Genomic DNA, 24,868 nt, shown 5'->3' on the forward strand with positions numbered 1-24,868 from the left:
AAACTAGGAGATAAGAACAATTTTCTCTCTCAGCTTCAGAAAGGAATCAAAGCACTGACTCTTGGGCAACTGCTGTTGTGTGTGTGTATGTGTGCATGTGTGTTTTGTGGTTCCTTTTCTAGAGAGAGGAAAACCACTGTCATATTGAGTTTTATGCTTATACTCAAGTACATCAATAGCATCTGGTGTGGGTGGAAAGGGGGAATAAATATGTACTCTAAGGATCCGATCAAATAATTTAGAAAGAACTTTTTTTACTCTTTTACATGTAGAATGTGAACAGTGTAGACACTGTTGGGTGAGTATGTTTCCCAGAACAGAATGCTGAAGAACATGGGATTTGGAGTCAGACCTCAACTCAAATTTTACCTCATCTTACTAGCTCTGTGACTTGGGCAAGTTGCATAGGTTTGTTATGAAAATTAAATGAAAAAAAGTGTAGATAAGAAGGCAGCAGTTCATAGTAAGTAGTTGATACAGGTGAAATGTTGTGATGAGTCTTTGTGTTTTAGCTTCAACTTTCTTTCTCCTAGTGTTTCAGTTAATGAAAATGATGGCATGTAAATACAGTTCATGCGAGGTCAGTTGATTAGTAAAGGGTACTAGTAGACATGGTGATGCAATCCCTATTTGTAATGCCTTTGCTATCACACACTTGAGATACGTGTGAGGCAAGTCATTAGAAACCCTTTGTTCAAAGACATTTAATCAACCTCATTTCATGATGGCATTTCTTTATCTTGATCTTGTAAATGCTCAGGAATTGTGGCTGCTTTGGAATTTATGACAGACAGCTAATGGAATCTTTAGGACATATGTGAACAAAAGTGAAAATAGGGGTGGGGGGTGGATTAAGGCTTCTGCTGTACATTACTCATTCACTGCTCAAATGACACCAACAAGCCATTTAGACTCCAAGCCGACATGGGTATCTTTGGATTGCAGATGGTGAAAGCCTTGATAGGAGGGACTATTGATTGTTTCTCTGGCTTTAAGCCTCTTTGTGCCCAAGTCTCTTAGATTTAGATGAGTGGATATTTGCTGAGATGAGATAGTAAGTAAATTCTTGAGTTCCTTGAGAAAGACTGAGATAGGGTCATTTCTTCTCTGGAAATAGTTCAGATGTTGTACTTTAGTTGGGGCTCATGGATTTGAGTCTACAGTATAAAAAGGGGCAAAGACCTAGCCTGAGGATTAGCTGGGTTATTTAGAAAATATACAGAACAGAGAAGACTCCAGTGACTGCCACAACTAAAAACACTTCCTTTTGCTCTTGCCTGTTCTATCCTTTTCGGAAGTCCAGTACTGGCCTTTCAGTTACAGTAGCTCAGGCATGGCACATCCAAGAGCCAGTGGAGAACTTCTGACTGTATTAGTCAGCCTTGCTTACCTCAGTGACCCTTCAATTTACGCTTATCCATATGGTCATCTCCATGACCTTATGGGAAAAGCACTGGGTTGGGAACAAGGTAGAACTGAGTAGAATCCAGGCTCAGACTAATTGCATGATTTTGGACAAATTAATTAATTTCCATATTCTAACTACCTAACATTTAAAAACAATGACAATGCCTATCCTAATCTAGTTAATCTGAAGAGTAGTCTTCCTCTACTTACTATCCAATATTCAGGAAATGGAAAGAAAAAGCTGGATATACCCTTAGGGGCTTCCAGTGTGTTTTAGGCCCTGAGGCAGAAGCTACAAAAAAAGGACAGATCAGACCTGTGTGTCTGTCCCTAAGGCAGCCTTCGGTAATGTGGGGAAATATGGCCAATGCATAATTTAAAAAAAATTTTTTTTTTTTTTGTAGAGACAGAGTCTCACTTTATTGCTCAGGCTGATCTTGAACTCCTGGCTTCAAGCAATCCTCTGCCTCACCTTCCAAAGTGCTGGGATTACAGGCATGGGTCACCATGCCCAACCTAGCCAATCACTTGATCACCCCAAGATCCTTTTCCCTCGTCAAAACCACCTCCATCACTTGTATTATCTATAAACATCCTCTGGAAGCCAGCCAGATTCACACTTAACATTTTGCAGTGCTTAATATCTTCACAGAAATGTATCAGTTTTCCATAATTCTCCACAACATTCTTGGGAGGTAGCACAGACTTACCCAAAATCACACATGGGTTTGTGTCTACAATGGCCTCCACTCTTGCATCTAGTTAACTGCCTCAGACACTAAATATTCAGCCACAAACCTTACCTGAGGTGAGTCACTTCGGTTCCACAACTGATTGACAAAAATAATGTCAAACATTACCTTGTCCTAGGTGACCCAACTCCTTCCCTAAAGGGAGTTCAGAAAAATAGGGCCTCAGCATTACCAGGCTTCTAACTAATGACTATAGGAGCCAGGAACCACTGCACAGGCCTGAAAGTTGTATGTGGTGACAATATAACAACATTTCTGCAATTAGAGGAATTATATTCAGACTTAAGGAAGAGTGAATCATATTTGATAAAAATAACATATTTCTAGAATGTATAGACTTGAAGGAGAAAATTTCTATGTTTTCTTTGGTGATTACTTTATAACTTTATTCTTCCTCAAGAATCACTCAATAACTTGTTTCATAGTTATCATCTCCTTCTTCCCCATAGACCTCCAGTGATGAGGGAAGCTCCCTCCACAGCCACAAGCTCTGTACCTAAAGTGGCATTGGTATCAGGTTTGCGTATTAGTTTTGCTCATGCTTGTTTATCATTGAGCTGGGGAGGGGAGGCCTTGGGATATTTACTATTCTAGGAAGGAGAAAAACTTACTTCTGGTGAGAAGAGAATCTGGACTATAGCTTCAGAGAAGCATTTCTTCTATGTTTCCCATGTCTTTTCTACAGAGGGACTCAGGCCAGCAAAGGCTTTGGTGGTCCTCCACTCAGGGTAAGAAGCAGCCTAGTCCCAGTAAATGATTGACCTGGCTGCCGATGTGATAAGCTTAGGTAAATAGGCTTGATTCTGCTCCAGTAATTTCAGAACTTTTAACTCTCTAGGTTCCAAAGCAGAAAAATACACATGACTTCCTGAGTCTGTCATATGAGATTGACAGCCCTGTGAGTGGACCGTATATTTCTCAGAATATATTATTCTATACCATGTACTACAATATACTTACACTGTCCTCTCTGGTATGTCTTGAAAATGGAAAAAAATTATGCAAGGAAAATTCTGGAACAAAACCATGCTTGTGGAGCTACCACCAATGAAATCATTTTAACAAATCACACATATAATTTGTTATAATGAAAATTTTTTTTAAACCTTCCAAGTTTCTGAAATACGTACAGGGGCAACAACAATTTTCAGAAGAGATAGAAGACAGAAGGAAAATACAGCCTGCTTTCCAGAACAGGCTGATGGAAAAATGACTGAATTCAGACACATACCCAGGTCTACCATATCTCCTTCAGCAGACCATCCTCAGAGACACTCTGGTGACAAGGCTGTGTACGGTGCTCATTTTGTGATCATGAGAGAAGGGCCAATGACCCGAGAGATCACCTACCTTGTCTGCTGCTTTTCAATCCTGACTCTTCCCTCAGCTTCTTTCCTGACTCAGCAGAGATGACCCACGGCTCTTCCAACCATTGCTGAAGAGAGTGGAACATTGGGAAGACACATTAACACAGGTTTCTCCTTTTCCCCAAGCATGAAGGTGAGGTGTTCCTTTCCACTTCCTTTCCTGCTCTCTCTGGCCTCTGCAGACAGTGGTCACAGGCAGCAACTTGCTTGCAGCCAGGTATGTTGACAGATGTGAAGGAGGGAGTCTGCCCTGGCCTCAGCCACCTGGTCTAGCCAATCATTACACACCAGGACAGACTCCTAATCCTGTTTAAATTCAACCAGAGCTGCACGGCAAAATCAGATGGCAGGACTGTAGGGGGCAGAAAGCACAGTCTGATAGCCATTGGCTATCCAGAAAAGTGATTCCCTTGTAACTGCATCTGGGAAGTGGACAAGAGGCCCTGAGAATAGTTTATAGAGGAGATGAAATTTTTATTCCTTTAGATTTTAGCCGTCTCAGAGGGAGATCTGCAGGTCACTTTATCAAATGTCCCATGTAATAATGGAGTTTCTTCTATTAAATTCTTGTATGGTGAGAAGCATCTGGCAGTTTTTCAAATAAATATGGCTACCATTCATTGAGAGAATATTATATGTTATGCATTTCATGAATATTACCACAAATCCTCATGGTAATGTTGAGATTTTATTTCTTTTTTATGCATGAGGGAACAAAGGCTCAAAGGGGTAATGGTCCTGCAACTAGTAGGTGCTGAAGCCAAGAATTGAATCCAGATCTACTCTAAGACCTGCACCAGCATCAGTAAACCTTTCCATACATTCTGTGGTAGGTTGAGTTATAGCCCCCCAAAAATGTCCACATCCTAATCTTCAGAATCTACGAGTATGTTATCTTACATGGTAAAGGGAACTTTGCAGACGTGGTCAAGTTAAGGATCTTCAGATGGGAGATTATCCTGGCTTATCCAGGTGGGCCCAGTGTAATCACAGGGGTCTTTATGAAAGGTCAGAATAAGACAAAGAGATGTGATGACCTGTAATCCCAGCACTTTGGGAGGCCAAGGCGGGCGGATCATGAGGTCAGGAGATCGAGACCATCCTGGCCTACACGGTGAAACCCCGTCTATACTAAAAATACAAAAAATTAGCTGGACGTGGTGACGGGCACCTGTAGTCCCAGGTACTCGGGAGGCTGTGGCAGGAGAATGGTGTGAACCCAAGAGGTGGAGCTTACAGTAAGCGGAGATCGCCCCACTTCACTCCAGCCTGGACAACAGAGCAAGACTCCGTCAAAAAAAAAAAAAAAAAAAGAAAGATGTGATGACAGAAGCAGGGTGAGCGATTGCTATGCTGCTGGCTTTGGAGGAAGGGGCCATGAACTAAGGAATGCAGGTCGCTTCTAGAAGTTGAAAAGGCAAGGAACTGGATTCTACTCTAGGGCCTCCAGAAGGAGCATGGCCACACTGACCATTTTAAACTACTGTTGTAAGTACTGAGTTTGTGGTAAATTTTTATAGGGACTATAGAACATGAATACACATTTCCTCAGAAATACTCTTTATGATGGTGAGATCAATGTCTCACTTAGCTTCCTATTCTACAAAGGAATACTCTTTATCAAGCTAAGCTCGACCTTCTTCTTCTTTTTTTTTTTTAATGATACTTTAGGTTCTAGGGTACATGTGGATAACGTACAGGTTTGTTACATATGTATACTTGTGCCATGTTGGCATGCTGCACCCATCAACTCGTCAGCACCCATCAACTCGTCATTTACATCAGGTATAACTCCCAGTGCAATCCCTCCCCCCTCCCCCCTCCCCATGATAAGCCCCGGTGTGTGATGTTCCCCTTCCCGAGTCCAAGTGATCTCATTGAACAATGAGATCACTCGATCTTCTTAAAATAGTCATTCATTGGTCCTAGCTCTTCCCTGCACATAAGGCACTCGGGGAGGCAGCTGGAAATGGTGGCAAACAGCACTGGGAAGGGAATCAGAATCTGGATTCTAGTCCCACCTTTGCCTTAGCCAGTCGGTTCTCTCTGGCTTTCAGTTTTCTCTCCTATAACATTAATGCCTTGTACAAATGTTCTTTGATCCCTTCTATATCTAAAGCCGTAATATTCTAAACTCAAGTCATGCAACAATTTAAAAATACTTGAAGATATCCCTGCCACCTTGCTCCAAATGTTTCCTGTTCCAACTACCCCAGTTTTCCATGTGACATGACTTCTGGACCCTTCCCTCTCCAAGTTGCTCTTCTCTAAGAAGGCTCCAATTTACCCATTTCCCTCTGAAATGTGGTGCCCAAGTCTTCACATAGTGCCCCTGCCATTTCTTGTCTGCTAGTGTGCCTGGTTCTGCTGGCTCCTCTGACCACACTCTCTTGCTGGGTCTCATCTAACTATTCCTTAGGATCCCTTGAACTTGGGCTAGTCTATTTCTTTTCATGTTGTTCGATCTAACCTTACCTCTCGAAACAGAGCACCTACAGTGAACAATTCTACAAGAATCTTAGATTTTTTTTTTATAGGAAGGACCAAGACTTGCCAGTGCTAGCCTCAATTAGTCAGCTTTGCTTGCTTAATAACATTTAAATGATAATGCATTCTTATAGGCATTTGAAAGGCAGTGGTTTATCACATTTTAAGATGATAAATTCCTTGAGAATTTGATGCAAGTTATGGGTCCTCTACCAGAAAAAAGTGCACATACATCTAAAATTGTATGTGTCAGTTTGGGGCATTTCAGCCCCCCTGAAGTAGTCCACTGCCCCTCTGATGTTCACACAGGTAAGTTAGTTCTACACTCACAAGTTTTTGGTGGGGGAAGTTTTTGCAAAAGACAGCTTAATGTTTTCTTCCAGATCTCCTTACACTTCATGGGGGTCCTAGAAACACCTTCTGGAACTGGATTGTGCAAATGCCCAGTGAGGATCAAGGTAGGAAAGTCTTCAGGCTAAAAAGCAGCTCAGTTCTCAGGTTAAACAAAAACCAGCATTCAGTGGCCTCCTTTTACAAGAACATTGCTTCTTATGGCCTTTCTCTACAGGAGAAATCCTATTCTTTAGATGCTTAGTTCCTTAGATTAAAGCCATCTGCCTGCCTAAGGCTTCTCTCAATTGCAAGATGCTACTGGACAGAGGCTGACACTGTTGTGGCCTCCTCCCCACCCATGCTGTCCAAAAACACTGCCCAGCTGTGAAAACACCCTGGTCTGACTAGTGCTTTTGTCTCACTGGCACTTATCCAGGCCATCCCGGGTGAGGTTTGAGGCACATGGGCTTTGGCCACTGTCCCTCCCTTGCAACCTCCCACCCTCTCTGAGAATGAAAGGTTTCAAATCTTAAAAATAATAACACTCCTTTGGTCATGCCGAGTAGATTTGCAGAGGGATAAACACGATCATGTCTTGCTGATCGGGAAGAATTCCTCAGGAAAAAAAAAAAACAACAAAAATCCAGGACATTCAGGCAACCTGACCTCAGGGATTAACAGAGAAGGAATCAGTTTCAAAGTTGAAGAAATGGAGTTTGCTCTGCGTTTCTTGTTTGTCAAGCTCAGCCATAGATGGGACTCAGTGACTCCATGACCTTTCTTTCCCTAGTTTAAACTGCTCTACAGGACAACACAGAGATAGATTATCTGAGCATGGACTTCCACAGGAAACATAAAGGAAGTTCCTTTATGAAAAACAAGAGATAATTTTCTATTCCAAATGGTCGTTTCTTCATGTATTTAGTTAGTAGGAAATATTTAGGAAGAACAAAGTCAAACCCAGTTCTAGGCAAACATGAATGGTACAATTAACTGTATTTTTGTATTGAACCTGGAAAGGATCATAAACTTAGGTCATTATCATAGCTTTTTCACAGTGGGCTCTTCAAAAAACTTAGATAAATTTATTTTGAAAGGGGACTTTATATCACTATTGAACACCTAGGACTGCCTGCTACAAAGAGAAGGTAACTACAATATAAACACAGTGCGAACAAAATGAGATTAAATGTTAGCTAGATACTATCGCCTTTTTGGTTTTGGTTGATAAGCAAGGGATACAGAGGTTTCATTACTAAACTGAGAATTCTTTCTTGACTAATCAGGACTGATTAAGTGATTAATGATATTAATGCTATTTAAGGATATGGCCATCTTCCAACTTACATCATCTTGCATACCACCTGTGGCATAAATGCTACATTCTGAGTAATGCATTTTTGGTTCAATAACTCTCCAACTGGTTACACACCAAAATATATATTTCTAAGTATTCCTCCTAAGATGTGCCCTAACATATAAATAATCATAATCTTCAGGGATCAGGTCCAGAAATATATATTAATATGAATACCACCAGATTAGGAAGCTTTCAGAGGTGGAAACCACCAATAGCCAAAGCCCAGGACTTCGTCTCTAGTGCCTTCCTCACACCTACTGTTCTACTTTTTGCCCCTTACAACCATCCCTCTCTCACCTACACACACACAAACACATATACACCCAGAGAGAGAGAGAGAGAAAGAGAGACAGAGAGATGAATGACCAAGTCTAATCACTCAGCACCATCCAGCTGCCTTGACCTTCCACTGCAGAGCCTCAAGAATTTGCCACACAAAGGGCTTTCACATTTTCTTTCACTGTCCAAATTTATATTGACTTACCTCTCATTAATTAGTTCCTAAATCATCTACCAATCAACGCGAAGTTTATCATGTTGAAGGGATCGTTGGGTGCCACTTGAAGGAGGAGGGTGCAAAGTCCCTTATTACTAAGACTAATAGCTACTCTTGAGTATTTACTATGTGCCATGCTCTGTGCTAAAATGCTTTCTATGCATTTCCTTATTTTGTCTTCTCAATTACCCTTCATGGTAGGTATTTTTAGCCCTATCTTCTATGTAGGTAGAGACGTTAATTTGCCTAAGGTTACTCAGCCAGGGTATGGAGTTGAGATAGACACCCAGGTCTGTGCACTTCTGAAATGCCTATACTTAACTTCTGTGCTAAATAGAATGTTCATAACCTTGTTGTAATATGATAAATTAATCTGTGAATAGATGATATAAAATAATTCATACATAATGTGAGAGCTCCATTGTTATAGAGGCAATGTTTAAATCCAAGTATATGTTCAGAAATTGAGGCAGGCCAGTAGTATCTTTGCAATTGCACCATGCAGGTTATACACACTTTGCTTATGTTTGGACCCAGCCCTATCTACATCATGCAATTTATTATTAAAAACTGCACAGGATTGACTGTAAGTGGTAAAACCAACCAGAGGACAGTATGGTAGATTTACTAAACAATAGCTATAAATATAAGTTAAACATTCCGAATATGACTATGTTGTTAAATTGCTATGGTAACTTCAACACTTATAATTATTCTTGCTTACCTGTTTAAACCTTTGACTATATGAAATTAATAGTTACTTAGAATTAATTTGATCTCTGCTAAATTCATACAAAAAAGTCTTACCTCAACCAATTATTTTTGTAGAGGATAGGGGAAACACAGAATTCACTTAAGTGGTCTTGGATATTCTATTAAAAATAATTAGAAACGCGGAAGATATTGACATCTTCATTGCAGCAGAAGCTGCAGGTCCACCCTTATTTACTCTTTGTATACACAAATATATTATCTCTGCATTGTTTTATTTCTGGGCATTTTAGCAATCACTCAAATTAATGTGGGTAGAGATGGTGGTCATGCGTACAGTGTGGATGTGCGTATGGATGTCAATAAGAGCTGGTCTAAGCTTAATGGAAATAACTGAATTGCTAAGGATGAAGCTTGGAAAAGCATGGGGTCAAGGTTGTGTACACATTTCACGCACCGCTCAATCTTGGGGACTGCAAGCATGTTTACTTAATCCAAATATGTGTCAGACATGCTCGAGAGAGTTTTTGTCCAATATTATATAACAAGATGTTTTATTGACATCGAGTTTATAACTCTTTACAACAAAATTAGAAGTGGACCAATGACAAAATATCATCCAACCAAAGGAAAAGTGCCTGTCAAAACTGTATATTTATTATTGGGGTTAAGCCTATTTAGGTAGTTCAAATCAAATACAAGAGAACACATCAGGTCATCATGTTTTTTTCACTGTTAAAATGAGGTATTCTGGCTTTACAATGTTGTAAGTTGAAGTAAGCAGTTTAATCAAAATTACAAGAAAGAAGACAAAATACATACTTGAACAATCATTTCCTAGGGGTAAAAAGCCAAGTGAAATGTATATGAATAAGATAACTAAGCCACAGAATACATTTCAGAATATCAAGAAGCATATATGTAAAATTTTAATTATAACCTTAAAATTGGTATACTTTATTATTATTATCATTTTACTTAGCAAACAACATGCACCATACTGTAAAACAAACAATACAGGACAAAATATCATATCTATTAGAGCATTTATCAGGGTCACGTATCATCTGAATTGACCAAGACTTATTTTCACTATGACAATTTCTGTATTTTTCTAATTGCTGATCAGTGAGGTTAAGTAGTACAGTTGGCATATACACACAAAGAATGCATACACAATCTGTATTTAATACTTATTATTATATTGGGGTATAAATTACTAACTATAATAGCAGCAAAGTACCACTATTTCTAGAATATGTTCTAAGACTTACCATATTGAGACTATAGATTCATGACTAAACTGTTATTAGTGCTATAAACTAATAACAAATGTAAAATTGCAAATGTACAGAGCTGCCAAAGGTCTATTTGACTTTTCAAAGTGCTGTGCTTCTTGTTGGGCTTAATGTTTGTGATCAAGCCCCTGCTATTTGAATTAAGTATTGGTCCCAAGTTCTGGACTCTAATCAGGTATAGTTCTAATGATTGGATGTAGGTTGAGGGGTAGAATAATGCATTTGAAAACAGTAAGAAGCAATAACCACTGTGATAAGAGTGTATTGGACATCACCGAACACATATGCCTATCACTGTAAGCTTTGCCAGCATCCTGTGGTTAGCAATAATCAGCAATGATGGAGAATGGCCAGGATACAAAAGGAAAAAGTAGTATTCTATGAAGGAGACGGGAAGGAATGACACAAAATATGCCTCTAGACTATTGATGGGCTTGCCTTGGCAAAGTGTGAGCCTGAATTCCCCCCAAATATAAGGGTAAATATTTATCTAAACTATTTGGCTTAGATATGAGTTTGAAAAGTCCTAAAAAAGTTCTGTTGGAGAACATAATAGAACACTATATTCACTGTAGGGTAGAGAGAGTTTTCTTGAATTATTTGTATAGTGTTTAAGACTGTGATATTTTGAGGAAATCAATAGCATTTTGTAGTGTATTCTTCTGGGTTAGGGCCTGTTCAGGGTTCTAGTGCTATTGGTGTCCCTGTTTCTAAAAGGAAACTGGGGAATACAGAAGCAATGGAGAGTATCTCTTGGGGTAGGTAGTAATGAGCTGTTTGGTATCATTTGAAATTAAGGGTAAAGTTTCTAGCTAAATGACTTATCACTCAAACAGTTCACTCTGTGTGTCCCAAGGCAATGGTTTTAAGTGACAAAGCTATGGTGTCAAATACCAGGCAGCAGCCTGAGGCAGAGGGCCAAGATATCCTGGAACATTAGTGGAACTTAGAAGGCAACCATGTTCTATGCTATGCAAAACAAACTTCCTGTCAGTTTGGATATTTGATGTTATCATTTCTATTCATTTCCTCTTGGCATAACAAGTCTACTTAGCATGTATTGGGAAAGCCCACCTCTCCAGAGCCCACATACATGTGGGCAGATTTCGTTAAGCTCTACACATTTCATTATATGGATCATCAAAGGTGCCATTCCTAGGTAAGTTCTATCATCCTATGTCACCCTGTTGGGAAATAAGCCCAAGCAGCTTCTCCACCCAAGCCACAGAAGGAAGAATAGCACATCTGCACAGCCCCCAATCATTAGGGACCTTATGTTTTGGGGAGCTAGTCAACCAAGATTTGCAAGTCAGTCAGCACTAAAGTAGCAGACAGCATCTTGAAAGATGAAGGAACCAAGAAAGATTTAGCACACGATCACATGCTCAGCTAACAGAGCGGGGTCTCATGGCTGTGCTCCAATCATTAGCCCACTCTGTTTCTTAGAATCTAACAGTAAAACTTGAAATTAGCTAATAAGAAACATCACACAAACTTCAACTGTGGTATGAACTAAATCTGCAGGATGGACTGGTTTCCTGTAGCTCTTTTACTTCCCAGGAAGAAGTAGTTTCATTTCCATCTGAATTTCTTCTGTTGCTCCACCTTTAGCTTTGTGCTAAGCCTCCTAGCTGGGAGGTAGAATGTCTCATTGGGAAGCACTTTCTGAAAACCAGAAAGATTCTGAAAACCAGAGATAGAAAATCCTGACACACCATAAAACTGCATTTAATTCCAGAATACTCTACTACATTGTCTTATTGAGAAGAGACATAATTTCTTTGGATGAATATGAGATCATGTAAAAAGAACTAGGATTCCTAAGATGGATCATTACCTGGGCTCAGATTTTGTGCTTTTCTTTGAGTTTATAATAAAATCCTGGGACTGTGGCTTAACTGCTCTCAGTAATTCAGGGTTTAGATTCACTGCTACGGAAAATGACTAAACGTAATTACTATTGAGTTTAATACAGCAAATATAAAAACTTTTTTTTGGCTTGACCCTCTTGGAGGTCTGCCACTAATTTAAAATTTAATCTTCAATAACTTATTCCCTTCCATTAAGTCCATCTCGACCTCTCTCTCCAATCCTTCTGTATCCGTGAAATCATGGTGGTATCTCTAAAAGGTTCAAAGTTCAAGCCTGTAAACACTACTCTAACCGAACTAAAACCTTTGATGGTCCCCTTTGCCACAAAGCCATGGAAATGTGGCTGTGTGGGAAATGGTCCAGGGAGCTCATGAATAGCTTAGTTACATTTCAGAATAAATATGACCTCAAATTCTGTGAAACTGAAGTCCTTTTTGGCTCAATCAAGTAGCTTCTTAGCTGATCTTCAAGTTAGTTCTGAGCAAGTATGAGAGACTTGTTTTGATCTGAAAGGTCTCTAGAACTTGTGAGAGTAAGTGATGTGGTTGGGTCACTATTTTATTGTTTGCAGTTGCAGAATGAGTTATGAACCTAAAATCTATTTTCCCTCTGTCCCACATGCCTGAGTTCTCCTATCTGGTCTTATGCTCAAGGAGCAGAAGGCACACATCCTTTACAATATGTTGAGCAACTTTTTCTCGAGTCAGAGATTCTGCCGATGCAAGGTGTTTATCAAGGGAAAACTGTAAATAATCGTCCTATCTCCCAGAACTCTTGTGCAGATTTTTCAAATTGCAAGCAAGGCTGGCAGCTCCAAGCAGCATGAAGGAGCAAGCACCTGCATGCACCATGCAGAGCAGGACTCCGTGCATGCAACCTTGGTACAGTTTTCTGGGCTTTTGTGTCGTGCTTGATGACATTTATCATGCAAACACTGAGGTGCACTTAAATGTTAAAACCGAAGTGAAGTGCAACCATATATTTAAGAACTAAAGGACAAAATCATGTAAACATTTCAAGGAACAGTCAGCAGCCCTTGGATGTTACTGGCATCCTGTGTAGATACTTGTCAACACACCTGACCTCATAGCACCAAACACCTGGACAAAGCCGAGGCTCAAATAAAACAGAGAACAGTAATTCTCCTCTTGCCTCCTTATCTCTTTGCCAAGTAACAAAGGGTAAAAAGTGGGGAAATGATCTAGCCCCTAGCAATTGACCAAAAATTAAAAACAAAAGCAAAATGAAACAACAACAAAAAAATAAAACCCTGAGGGTAGACCAGGGATTTCAGAGCTTGTCATGAGGGTTTAGCATCAGAATTGAAGGAAAGTTTAGAAAGCAAGGGAACACACTTTCTTACTCTTATGCACAGAAGGCCCTACAGAATTTGACATTATTTCAGAATATCCTTTGAAGAGGGGTTCAAATGCAAAAAAAGGAAAGTTCAACCAGATTTTCCCAGAGGCATTTCTATTATGACCTCCTCAAGGTGTGCAAGCTAAAAGCGAGGGCTTAAATTATTTTACAGAAAGTATAGGGTAGAAGACCAAGAGTCGGGGGTGTGCATGTGCTTTTAGTAGCTCACCTAGGACACCCCTCTCTGCAAGCAACATGCAAAATCCATCTATGGGCATCAAAAGACAGAAACAGGAAACTGCTAGAAGAAGAGTCTGACAATCTTTATAAATGCATACATCCATTCGGGACTCCATGTTTATATTTCCTTCTTAAGAATCCAGAAGCTGCCACTTCCTTAGGGATTCTCAGATGGTGCTGAGGAGCAGAAAAGTGCACACACTTCCATGCCTAGTTTTCTTTCTAGGTCCTTTCTTTTCACCACTCTTCCGGAGGGTCTACTTATGAACGAATAGTTCTTCACGACCCATTTCATCTTCATTCATGGGCATGGCTTGGTAGTGACTTCTCAGATCTAGTCCACATCCACACATGTATACTGTCCCCAGGAGGACTGGGGGAGCCAGGACATGAACAACAGAGTCAGGGGTCACTCACAGCCCTGAGATGCATGGTCCTGTTCAGGAGAGAAAGACCATAGCAGCATCTATCCTGGATAAGAAAAGTGCCGTAAGCTCCTGTGTGAGTGCTCTTGATGTAAGAAGCACGGCAGATATTTAATGTATTAATAAATAAATAAATAAATAAATAAATAAATAAATAAATAAGTCGATCAAAACACAAGAGGGCCCCTTTATAGATAAGCACCTCTTATCAATAAAAAAAAAAATCCCCTCTTGAGTTTCAAAGCCCTCATGCAGTAGTGATTGGTAGGCTCAAAACAACCTGCAGAAAGTAGAACCATCAAGAGAAGGACTGGAAATGTTCCAGCACTAGGTATTTATCATCACTTGGTGACACACGAGTCATCCCAAATATCCCCGAGGTAGTCTTGTTTTCAAGGAGTTACAGAATGGCTCCAAACCCACTTGGAGCTTCCTCCTTTAATGCCATTGCACTTTCCCATGCATCCTGCACCTGCTTCCATGGTGCCACGGATAAGGTGCCCTCCACTTCGCGTTGTGTCCCACAGCGCAGACCTGAGTCCTAGGCAGACAATAATAAAATGCAATTCCAAGATCAGGCTTGAAGACCCCACTGCAAAGAGGACTTTGCCAAAATGATGCAGGTGCTCTACCTGGCAGCCATTCTGGAAAAGCTGTAGAATTAAATAAAAGATATCAGGCATGCAACAAACATGCATGTCTATCTCTTGTTGGGCCCCATGCTGAAAAGATCTTCCACCATTGTTCTTTTCACTTTTAAGAAGGGGCCAAAAGAAATAGAAAGGAATCCAAGTTTTAAAACTGGGAAGCATATTTCTGATACTAAGGGTAGTATGCACTGTTTATCTGAAGAATGAAGGTGACCAGTTACCAGCATACGCTATGCAAGAACAGCTTGTGTTTTAAACATCTTAGTGATAAATGAGTCCTACTTTCAGAGAAGTGGTGACATCCAACAATCCTAGAGAGAACTGGTGCTTGGCTCTTTTCCCCCTCAGAGCCCCAGGCTGATGTTAGATTCACCCCGATAGTGGTCCACACCTGCAATGAGCCAGTCTTTTTCACCAGGAATGTGTTTCTGGTTCCACTTTCTCACTGGCTCAAACACAGCACCCCAGAAGAATAGGGAGCGGGGCCAATTAGGGGGACACTCAATACCCCAATGGGTCCTAGAGATCCTATTTCCAAATTCCATTCACCACCATAAGCCACTGGGGAGTTCCTGACCTTGGTCACATGAAGCATGCTTTCTTCCCTTGGACTTAAGTTTTTAAAAAAGTCTCATTTGGGAAAAATGCAATTAATAGCCCTGTAATTTTATCTAAATGGCCCTGTGAGGAAGGGAGAAAAAGAAGCCATCTTCCTCTTACTTCACCATCACTGCCCAGGGGCCATCCGAACAGGACATCCTTCAGAACTCTACCCTGGATCAACAAATTCAACATTAAGGTTAAATTAAAAATTAAATCAGCATTTAGCTAGAGCTGTGTCCTCCTGTAGGAGGTCATTCAACTTGATGACAGTCGCAGCAAAGTCCACCAGGTCCACGAAGTCAGACGTGATGATGTTGACACCCATGGCTCCAGGTTTCTGAGTTTTCACCCAGTCCAGGATGGCAGGAAGATTCCTATACAGAGGAAAGTGTTGGAGGAAGAGAGTGGATACAGTACAGCTTAGAAGGACTTCTCCAGACATGGACATAAAACATTTCCCTTAATATAACAAAAGTATGTTAATAAGAGCACAAGCTTTTGGAGGTATTTCCATTTAAGCTTTACATCTCCTTCAGGGATGAAGTGCTCTCTATTCCATTACAAAATTACACTTTCCAGGGTTTCCCTGCTGGAAGAGGAGATTATTTGCTTCAAGCATCAAAGAAATACCACGTCAACAGGAACTTGAAAAACTAAGATCAGGCCAAGTGCGGTGGCTCACGCCTGTAATCCTGGCACTTTGGGAGGCTGAGGCAGGTGGATCACTTGAATCCAGGAGTTTGAGATCAGCCTGGGAAACATGGTGAAACCTTGTTTCTGAGGAGGGGGAGTCACCCGAGCCTGGGAGGTTGAGGCTGCGGTTAGCCAAGATCTGCACTCCAGTTGGGTGACAGAGTGAGACTCTGTCTCAAAAACAAACAAACAAACAAACAAACAAAAAAACCAGAAAAAGAAAAGAAAACGAAAAACTAAGACCAAGAGCCTTAGTTTTAATGGGTTCTTTAATTTTTTTCATCATGAAAATATTCAGACATATGGCAACGCTGAAAGAATTTTGCAGCAAATATATCCACCACCTAGATCCCACCATTAACTATACTTGCTTACTACGTATCTATCCATCAATCTGTCATTATCCTTCCATCAGTCCATCTTGGATTTTTGACATGTTCCAACTGCAAGCATCTATACACATTTCCTAAGTACTTCAGCATGCATATGATTAACTGGAGTTCAATATCTGTTTTTAATTTGTTCTTCTTTTAACATAAAGTTTACACTCAATAAAATTCACAAATCTTAATGGTACACTTGCCAAGTTTTGACAAATACATACACATAATCCAAACTCATATCAAGGTATAGAACATAACTGGTACTCCAGAAAGTTCCTGCAAGCGCCTTCCTCATCAACACCTACCCCATCCTCCCTGAGGCAACAATTACACTGATTTTTTTTCCACTGTAGATTAGATTCGCCTGTTTTAAAACTTCATATAAGCCATGAAAAATATATTATTTCATGTGAGTTTTCACTTGGCATAATTGTTCTGAAATTCATCCATGTTGCTGCATGTATCAGTGGTTCACTGTCTTTTAAAATCAACGTAGAGAATTCCATTGTATGTATATACTGCAGTTAGTTTATCCATTTTCCTACACTGGCTGGATGGACACTTGGGCTATTGCCAGTTTTTTGGATATTATGAGTAAAACTGTTATCTGTTCAATTCTCTTACTCATTTTTTCATTTTCTTTTAAAAAACTGTTGAGTTGTAGAAGTTATTTATATAGCCTAGATACTGGTCTTTTGTCAGATGTATTTTGTGAATATTTTCTCCTAGTCTATAGCTTGTCTGTCAGTTTTCTCAGTGACATATTTTGATGAGCCAAATTCCTTAATTTTATGGATTCTAGTTTGTCCATTTTTTTCTTTTATGGCTTCTGTGATCTAAGAACCACTTAAGTTCACTCTCAATTTACAAACATATCTATGTTTTCTTCTAAAAGCTTTATGGTTTTTAGCTTAGGTTTAGCTCTAAGAACCATCTCAAATTGATTTTTGTATATGGTATAAAGTAGGAGGTCAAAGCTTACTTTTTCCATATGGATATACAGTTATTCGATCACTAAGTATGGCTTCTTAATAGACCAATACTTAATCAGTTGTCTCACTGATGGTCTTTCAGTCTCATTTTATTAATCAAAGGCTTCCTAGGTAACAGCCAATTGTTTAGTGACATAAATGAATAATGACAATTCAGTGTGATCATTTCTGCATTAGTAGAAAGTGTAAACTACCACAGGCAGCGTAGAGAAGAAAGCAATAAAGTGTACTCACAGTTGACATCATAGTAAAAACAGCTCAATACATACTCAGTAGGCTGAGAATGCTTTAAGGAAGACAGAAAAAAACTAGGGCTCAAGTTTTGGTTAAGGAATTAGAGATTTTTTAGGAAGATCTGGTCTAGGTCAAAAATGAGAATAAGTAAAGTTAATTATCTTAATTGGCCACTTTCTCTTCTTTGGGTACGTCTCTCTTTGACTGTCATCCTCTCTTCCTTCTCTCCCTCGACGCTGCCTGCCCTTCTTTCATCAGCACATATCTTGACTCCCCAGTTTTCCAGACAGCCCTGTTCAGACCTTGGTAGCATTTTGTCCTTCTCCGCTTTCTTTTTCTTCTACCGTAACAACTATAATCAGTCCTGGGTCTCCTCCCTCTCTCAGTGGACTCTACAACCAGCCACGGGCTAAAACACGTATCATAAATCCATCTATCTATCTATCTTTTTTTTTTTTTTTGAGACAGAGTCTCGCTCAGTCGCCCAGGCTGGAGGGTGGCGGCATCTCGGCTCACTGCAAGCTCCGCCTCCCGGGTTCCCGCCATTCTCCTGCCTCAGCCTCCCAAGTAGCTGGGACCACAGGTGCCCGCCACCACGCCCAGCTAATTTTTTATATTTTTAGTAGAGTTAGGGTACACCGTGTTAGCCAGGATGGTCTCGATCTCCTGACCTCGTGATCCGCCCGCTTTGGCCTCCCAAAGTGCTGGGATTACAGGCGGGAGCCACTGTGCCTGGCCTATATTTTTATATTAATAGCTGATTATTACTTAATAGACCACCCTCCCAGGGGTACTTCCATTTTGAACGGGGACTCCTGAAGACTTAATCATCTCAGTATGACTTTAGCTTACTGAAGTTGGTGGTCCCTCTGCCTCTCCCTCTGTAAAATGGAGATAATAATGCTTCATACAGATTTTTGGGGAATTAAACAAAATAATACATGTAAAGTGTTTAGAAGAGTTCCTGTGATATGGTAAGTGTGGTAAAAAAAAAAAAAAAAAGGGAGGGGGTAAGGAATCATAACTGGAAGAGTGAAGTAGAAATATTTGCTGGCTGGGGGTAAGAAACTACACCTTAAAGAGGTCACATCCTACTGCTTAGGTGACAACATGTTGTGGTTTGGAAATGAGAAGCTGCAAATACAGACTTCCTTAAAGATAGACCAATGACCCACACCAATGACACAGTAGTACTGATCAGGCCTGATAGATTCAAGACTTCATTTTAAAAACCTGAGTCAGTGTTGAAGTATGAGGTGCAGGCGCCCTCTGCTGGTCCTCACCGGGAGATGAGCCTTGAAGGCTTGGGGCAACTCCAGCCACTGCAGCCAGAGCCTCCTCACATTGGAGGATTCCTGGAGCCTGAGCAGAGAAATGTGGTGAAAGGTATGTATGTACCTGTGGTTTCCGGTGACAAAGAGCTCCGTGTCAGCTTCGGGTAGCATGTGTCAACCTTCTCCAAGGCAAGGATCAAATAATCAGGATTAAGTACAAAGAAGGGGAAATGCAGAACCCACTGTGAAGAAGAGCTACTTTATTTTCTCAACTCTTGGTATTTATCAGGACAAGGGATCTGTGCAAAAGGTTGAACCTGACAGTGCTGACAGGCCTGTGAGGCAACAGTTCCCATGGATGGCAGAGCAGGAGGTTAAAAACTTCCCTTTGACCTTGGGGCCCAGCTGGGAACCAGGGTGGTCCATGGTGTTCCTGAGTATCTTTACAAATAGGAATGGCATGTCTGTTTTGTGCCAGCCACTGTGGCTGGCATTTTCATGTTAAGGCTACAATCTGATGAGGTATTATTAATCCTGTTTAACTGGTGAGAAAATCACAGCTCAGAGACCTCAGAAAACTTGTCCAAGGCCACCCTGTTGCTCAGGGACTGCATTGGTTTGCTAGGGCTACCATAGCAAAATAAAACATACTGGTTGGCTTAAAAGACAGAAATGTATTTTCTCTTGTTTTAGAAGTTGGACATCCAAGATCAAAGTGTCGTCAGATTTTGTTTCTCCTGATGCCTCTGTCCTTGGCTTGCAGACGGCCGCCTTCTTAATTGCATTCTCACATGGCCTTTCCTCTGTGAACACACATCTGTGGTGTCTCTTTGTGTGTCTAAATTTCCTTTTCTTTTAAGGATACCAGCTAGAATGGATTAGGGCTCACCCTAACATCCTCCCTTTGACTTAATTACCTCTTTAAAGACCACATCTGCAAAGGTAGCCACATTCTGAGGTAACCGGGAGTTGAGACTTCAATATGTGAACTTGGGGATGGCGGGGATGGGACGGGGCACAAAACAACGCACCCTGGAACAGGGAGCATGTCAGGCTGCACTCTCAGGCCTTCTGATTTCAGTCCATGTTCCCTTCTGGAGTTCATGGATGCTCTGTCCTCAGGCTGAGGCAAAGCATTTTCATTTGATTTCAGTGGGAGTGCCATGAACCTGAATTTCAGGTTTCTATAAGTCTGGAAGAAACCACCATGGAAATTAAGTCAGATGGCTGTATTTCTTTGGCTTCCTTCTATGGTGTTGAACCAAAATGAACAAGATCTTAGCTCCAAAGTTTATCGAAGAGTTAGGGGGTTAAATCCCTGCTGAGAAACCACCTCTACATTTGTAAGAAAACATACCCTGTCTTTTTCTTCTTGGTTTCAGCTGACCACCAGTGCCAGCGACCAGTTGTTAGGACAGACCCTCTGGGTACTGGTACACAGGGGAAGGTCCTATGTTTGTTCAACAGCCCAGAGGAAATGACAGCCACACTCTGCACCGGCCTTTTGGAACAAACTCAACCAGAGCTGTATTTCCCCCTTCAGTTGATATGCAGGGCTAGGAATGCATGATGCATACTTGTAATATTCTTACGGCCGGCAGGGGGCGAGATGCCAAAGAAAGTATCTTTCCAAGCCTGGGGACATCGGCTTGCTGCTACCAGCAGTGCAAGGGCTCTGGCGTAGTAGGATCCCTTGGCTTTGGGCGCATGCCAGCATCATTATCTCTCATCATAAAGGAAAGAGCCAGTGTGTCACTTGCAGCCAGATTAGAGTTTTAGGAATGTACCAGTATAAAAAGCTTTGTGACATTGTGGGTTACCAGTTGTAACCTGTGAGATATTACCAGATTCAGATTCAGGTACTAATAAGACAACTTCAGACCTGTGGAGCAGAAAAGAATAAGCAGGAAAATATGCAGTATCCAAGTCAGTGTCCAACGCTGAAAAGGGCAGTGGTCTGACGGTCAGAAGGCCAGAGTCTGAGAGGCATTCTTGACTTTTACTAGCTGTATGGATTGGGGTCACTTAAGCTCCCTGAATCCCATCTAAAGAGGGGATGATAATATGCTGTAGACAATGTGCCATCCTAGAGGCTGACTTAAGAATCAAATGAAATCATCTGCAAAAAGGCATTTGATAATCAGAATATGGTGTACAGATATAACTTATCTTTAGTTTTTTAAATACTCCCTCTCCCTTATTAGTATTGCTGTCTGCACAGACTTCTTTACAGTGGTATTTCACATTGCTTTATAGAAATTTTCATGCCAGTTTCTGCTGCTAGACTGTGAGTTTCTTGACAGCAGACAGTATATTATTCACCTTGAATCTTTGTACCTAGCTCTTCCTAGGTACTCAATGTTTGTTGACTGAATATATAAATAATGTTGATCTACAAATATACCAGAGGCATGAGGAAAACAGTGTGGATACACGAACATATATTATTAAAACAATAAAGCTTCTAATTCGGGATCTTTCAAAGAGATAAAGTACTGGTTTATAAAATTCACTTTTTCAAGTTCAGCATAACGAATTCAGTCAAGACTTAGTAGAGCCACACAGAAAAGACTTTCTGGTTTTGTCCATGGTTGACATAATCAGGAGCTCTCACAAAGAAAGAAAAATCCAGTCCTGCTCTCTAAACTCCTGCTAGGTGAACTGCTGTTACCTGAACTCATGTTACCTAAACTCTGGACCAAATAAACAGAAACATGTTTTTGGATGAATCTTCCATTATCTGAACTCTGTTCATCAACCTGAAACTCAGGGACCAAACTGATTCTTGTAAATATCTTTTGCTACCCAAACCTATTAGCTTCCTCAGCTTGGATTGCAAGGGATTCCCTGTTATCCAAATGTATTTATAACATTCCTTTTATATTTATACATATCCACATATACATGTACAGGTACATAGACACACACATACACATACTCACATATATGTGCACACACACACACACACACATGCATACAAATAAACCACCCTTTTTCTGGAGCACATGTATCATTCATTGGTGTCCAGGATAAGGAACACCATCTGATACAAAATTCCTGAAGCTTCTCCTACCTAATTGTACAGCCAGGCTCCATTCTGCCCTGAGGAAGTATTTGAAGCTACAGCATGGGCATGGTGGGTGGCATCCTAAGCTGCTTCTTCAGTGACTTATGGTCACCAAGGAAAGGAGAACAAATTCTTGAAGGGCCAGCTCTGAATCCTTAGCACCTAGGACAGCGGTCTACATTTAATGCTTCTTAAATGAGTGCCTGGGCCAGCTGCTAGGCATAGGCAGGACCACATGTGGCCAGGTGCCAGTAATGAACAGATGTGGTGTTGGCTCACTGTGCTTTGCCTTATAGCAAAATTTAGAGAGTACAGTATTTATGGTATGATGTGTACTTATGAACAAAGTGTTTAGAGATCCTTTGTTAATACAATCCACCTCAACTGCATGGTTTTCTCAAATATAAAGATTTTGCTTGTTTTGTTGTTTTTCTAAATCCTCAGACTACATGACTTTGTTGCTATTTACTCAGAATAGGATCAAGATAAATGTTTTTTAAAAAGCTTTCCTTGTAGGGTGGAAGCAAATTCTTACCTATGAACCAGCGTGTTCTTGAGGCCCCCAACCAAGCCCCGGGCGATGGTCTTCACTCTGGGGGTGAGGATCGCTTGGGAGACGTGGAAGGAGCCCCGTGGGGCCCGCTCACTCAGAGTGGTCTCCAAGAAGAGGATTAGTTTGCGCACACTTGTGGTGTTTGCCCAGGGCGCTGGAATCTTCTTTCCTGGCCACAGAAAGGGATACTGCTTGTAGAAGGGACAGTGGTAGAAAATAAGAACCTGAAATATTCAAAACACAAAAAGGAGAGCAATCCATAAAAATGCTGAATGTTAACTCCTTCATTTTACATGGATTGCTAGGAAAAAGGCAAGAAAATATAATCATGTGGAAAGTCAAGAACTGTTTATATTAATATATATTTTTAGGAAATCAGCGAAGATTTACAGAGCACTTGCCACATGTCTGACTCAAAAATTCTTAACTTTTTTTTAGCATAAATGCCTTTGGAAGTATACTAAAATCATGGGCCCCCTTCTCAGAATCACATTTTAAATGAATGCATAAAATATACAGGATTACAAAGAAAATCTATGATATGGAAATATAGCAATCAATATATTAAGTAAGTTTGTAATAAATTAATGTATGTGCTGCATGATAAATGCATTCAGTAGACATATTTTGTTGTATAAGTCTAATAAGTCCAGTAACTGAGTTAGTGATGAGCATAAGTGGTATCTCGGATACCTGCGATAACCGAAATGTGAGACGGACGCATCTAGGGAGATAAATATCAGGCAGGGCGAAGATTGCTGTGGGTCACCGCCTGCCCTCATAATCAATGGGTATACTAACTTTCAGTTCAATTTTAGTAAAAATGAATACGTACTTTGTTTCCCATCCAAATTTAAAGACTTCTTAAATTCTACCCTCATATCCCCCGGGAAAGCTTTGGACCTCAGGCTGAGAACTCTCAGACCGAGCAGCAAGTGCTGTCTAGAAGTTATGTCTCCTGTAACTACAAAATTGACAGCTTTTGGAGTTGAAAGAAAAAACTGAACTAATTTGTGGGAAAACAGACTTTCGATCGTGTGTGCTGGCCCTGCCTGGAACTGCCCTTCCCAGGAGAGTGGGGAGCGTGCCACTTGAGTCAGGGGAGACTTTGCAGAGGCAACTGGTCTCCACAGAGACCGCTCAGGATGGTGGTGATGTTGAAAATAATTAGCAAGCTACATCCACAGCATTAATTAGTTTCTGGGAGGCAGCTGTGGGATAGGAAACTGCTATTTTGATCGTCCCAATTCAGAGCTCTGCTGTGAAGGTTTCTAAAGGAATATATTTTTCCCTGTCCCAGGCACCAGTGATCTTTTCCTGGAGGAATGCCCTGCACATGCTCACGAGGCCTGGACTGCCATCCCCGGATAGCTGGCCACAGAGGGTAATCCTCCAGGCACCCGAGAACAAGAGGTCTGGATGTCAGCCTCATTTCCGGTGTGCATTTAGCTCGTGACTAAGGTGCCTGACTAACTGCTCCCCGAGGCCCAGAGCTGGGGTGCACCAGGCTGGTTGCACTGAACTGGGTAATGGCTGTTCTTGTTGTTTTTAATGGTTTTGAGTCATGTCTGACTGCTAATGACGTCTGTGGTAAACGCAGTGTGTTAATGAGGTTAATCACAGGCTCATGATAAGCAGATTGCCTGGGGGAAGGGGAGGATTTCCTTGTAGCGGTGTAATTGGCCAGGTGGTAAGGCTGGGGGCTGTGAGGAAAGCCGTCCTGTGCAGTGGACGTGGGAGAGGTGGGAGGTGGTGCGGTCCTGTGACAGGACCTGCTAGACATGCCCTGTGCCTGCTGCCTGCCCCTGGGCTGCCTGTCAGGGAACGAGAGGACTGTGCCATTCTTTACTCTGCCTTGGAAAAAGTGCATAAAGCACAAATTATCCAAAAGGGTCTTTATGCCTTTCTCCAAGAGCCTTCTTGAGCAATCTGACTCTAAAGGTTACAGGGAGAATTTCTGTTTACAGGGGGAGGCTGGCCTTGCAAACCAACTCTCACTCTACAGGTGACTCTCACTCAGGGCCTGTGTTTCACACCTGCCCCCCGCCCCCAACTCTGCCTGCTGTGTTTTTCTCTGAAATACTCTCCCCTCTAGCTCAGTGGTTCATGTTCAGTTTTTCTCTTGAGACTCAGATTAAAAATCTCATTTCCTTCAAGAATGATTCCTTGACGAACCTCCTCTTATTTTGGTCATTCTTTTACTTGGAGCCTCTGGGATACAGACTTAATGCTACGTTCTACTTTTCAACTGATTTATTACAAAATCCCCTTCTTCATATAGTACAGAACATTTGAGGCACTTTTATCGTGCA

At 41.1% G+C, this 24,868-nt stretch overlaps 2 protein-coding genes across 4 annotated transcripts in view; both read right to left on the reverse strand.

Moving 5' to 3' along the window:
• The window catches only part of PHLDB2 (pleckstrin homology-like domain, family B, member 2), a 248,940-nt gene extending 245,193 nt beyond the window's left edge, over positions 1-3,747 (reverse strand). The window contains exon 1 of the mRNA XM_011969732.1: positions 3,510-3,747. The gene's annotated coding sequence lies outside the window, so the exon portion shown is untranslated. The remainder of the gene's footprint in view (positions 1-3,509) is intronic.
• The window catches only part of PLCXD2 (phosphatidylinositol-specific phospholipase C, X domain containing 2), a 170,977-nt gene that overhangs the window by 109,365 nt on the left and 36,744 nt on the right, over positions 1-24,868 (reverse strand). The window contains exons 3-4 of one of the 3 annotated variants that reach the window (XM_011969730.1): positions 22,539-22,780; positions 3,510-3,594 (exon numbers count right to left, since the gene is read on the reverse strand). In XM_011969730.1, coding sequence (XP_011825120.1) covers positions 3,543-3,594; positions 22,539-22,780 — 294 coding nt within the window. In that variant the 3' untranslated portion in view covers positions 3,510-3,542. Of the gene's footprint in view, positions 1-3,509; positions 3,595-15,507; positions 15,735-22,538; positions 22,781-24,868 lie in introns of those variants that run through there. The other 2 variants (XM_011969729.1, XM_011969731.1) reach the window with 2 other exon arrangements.

Source organism: Mandrillus leucophaeus, unplaced genomic scaffold (genome assembly GCF_000951045.1).
Source record: "Mandrillus leucophaeus isolate KB7577 unplaced genomic scaffold, Mleu.le_1.0 Scaffold900, whole genome shotgun sequence".
NCBI lineage: Eukaryota > Metazoa > Chordata > Mammalia > Primates > Cercopithecidae > Mandrillus > Mandrillus leucophaeus.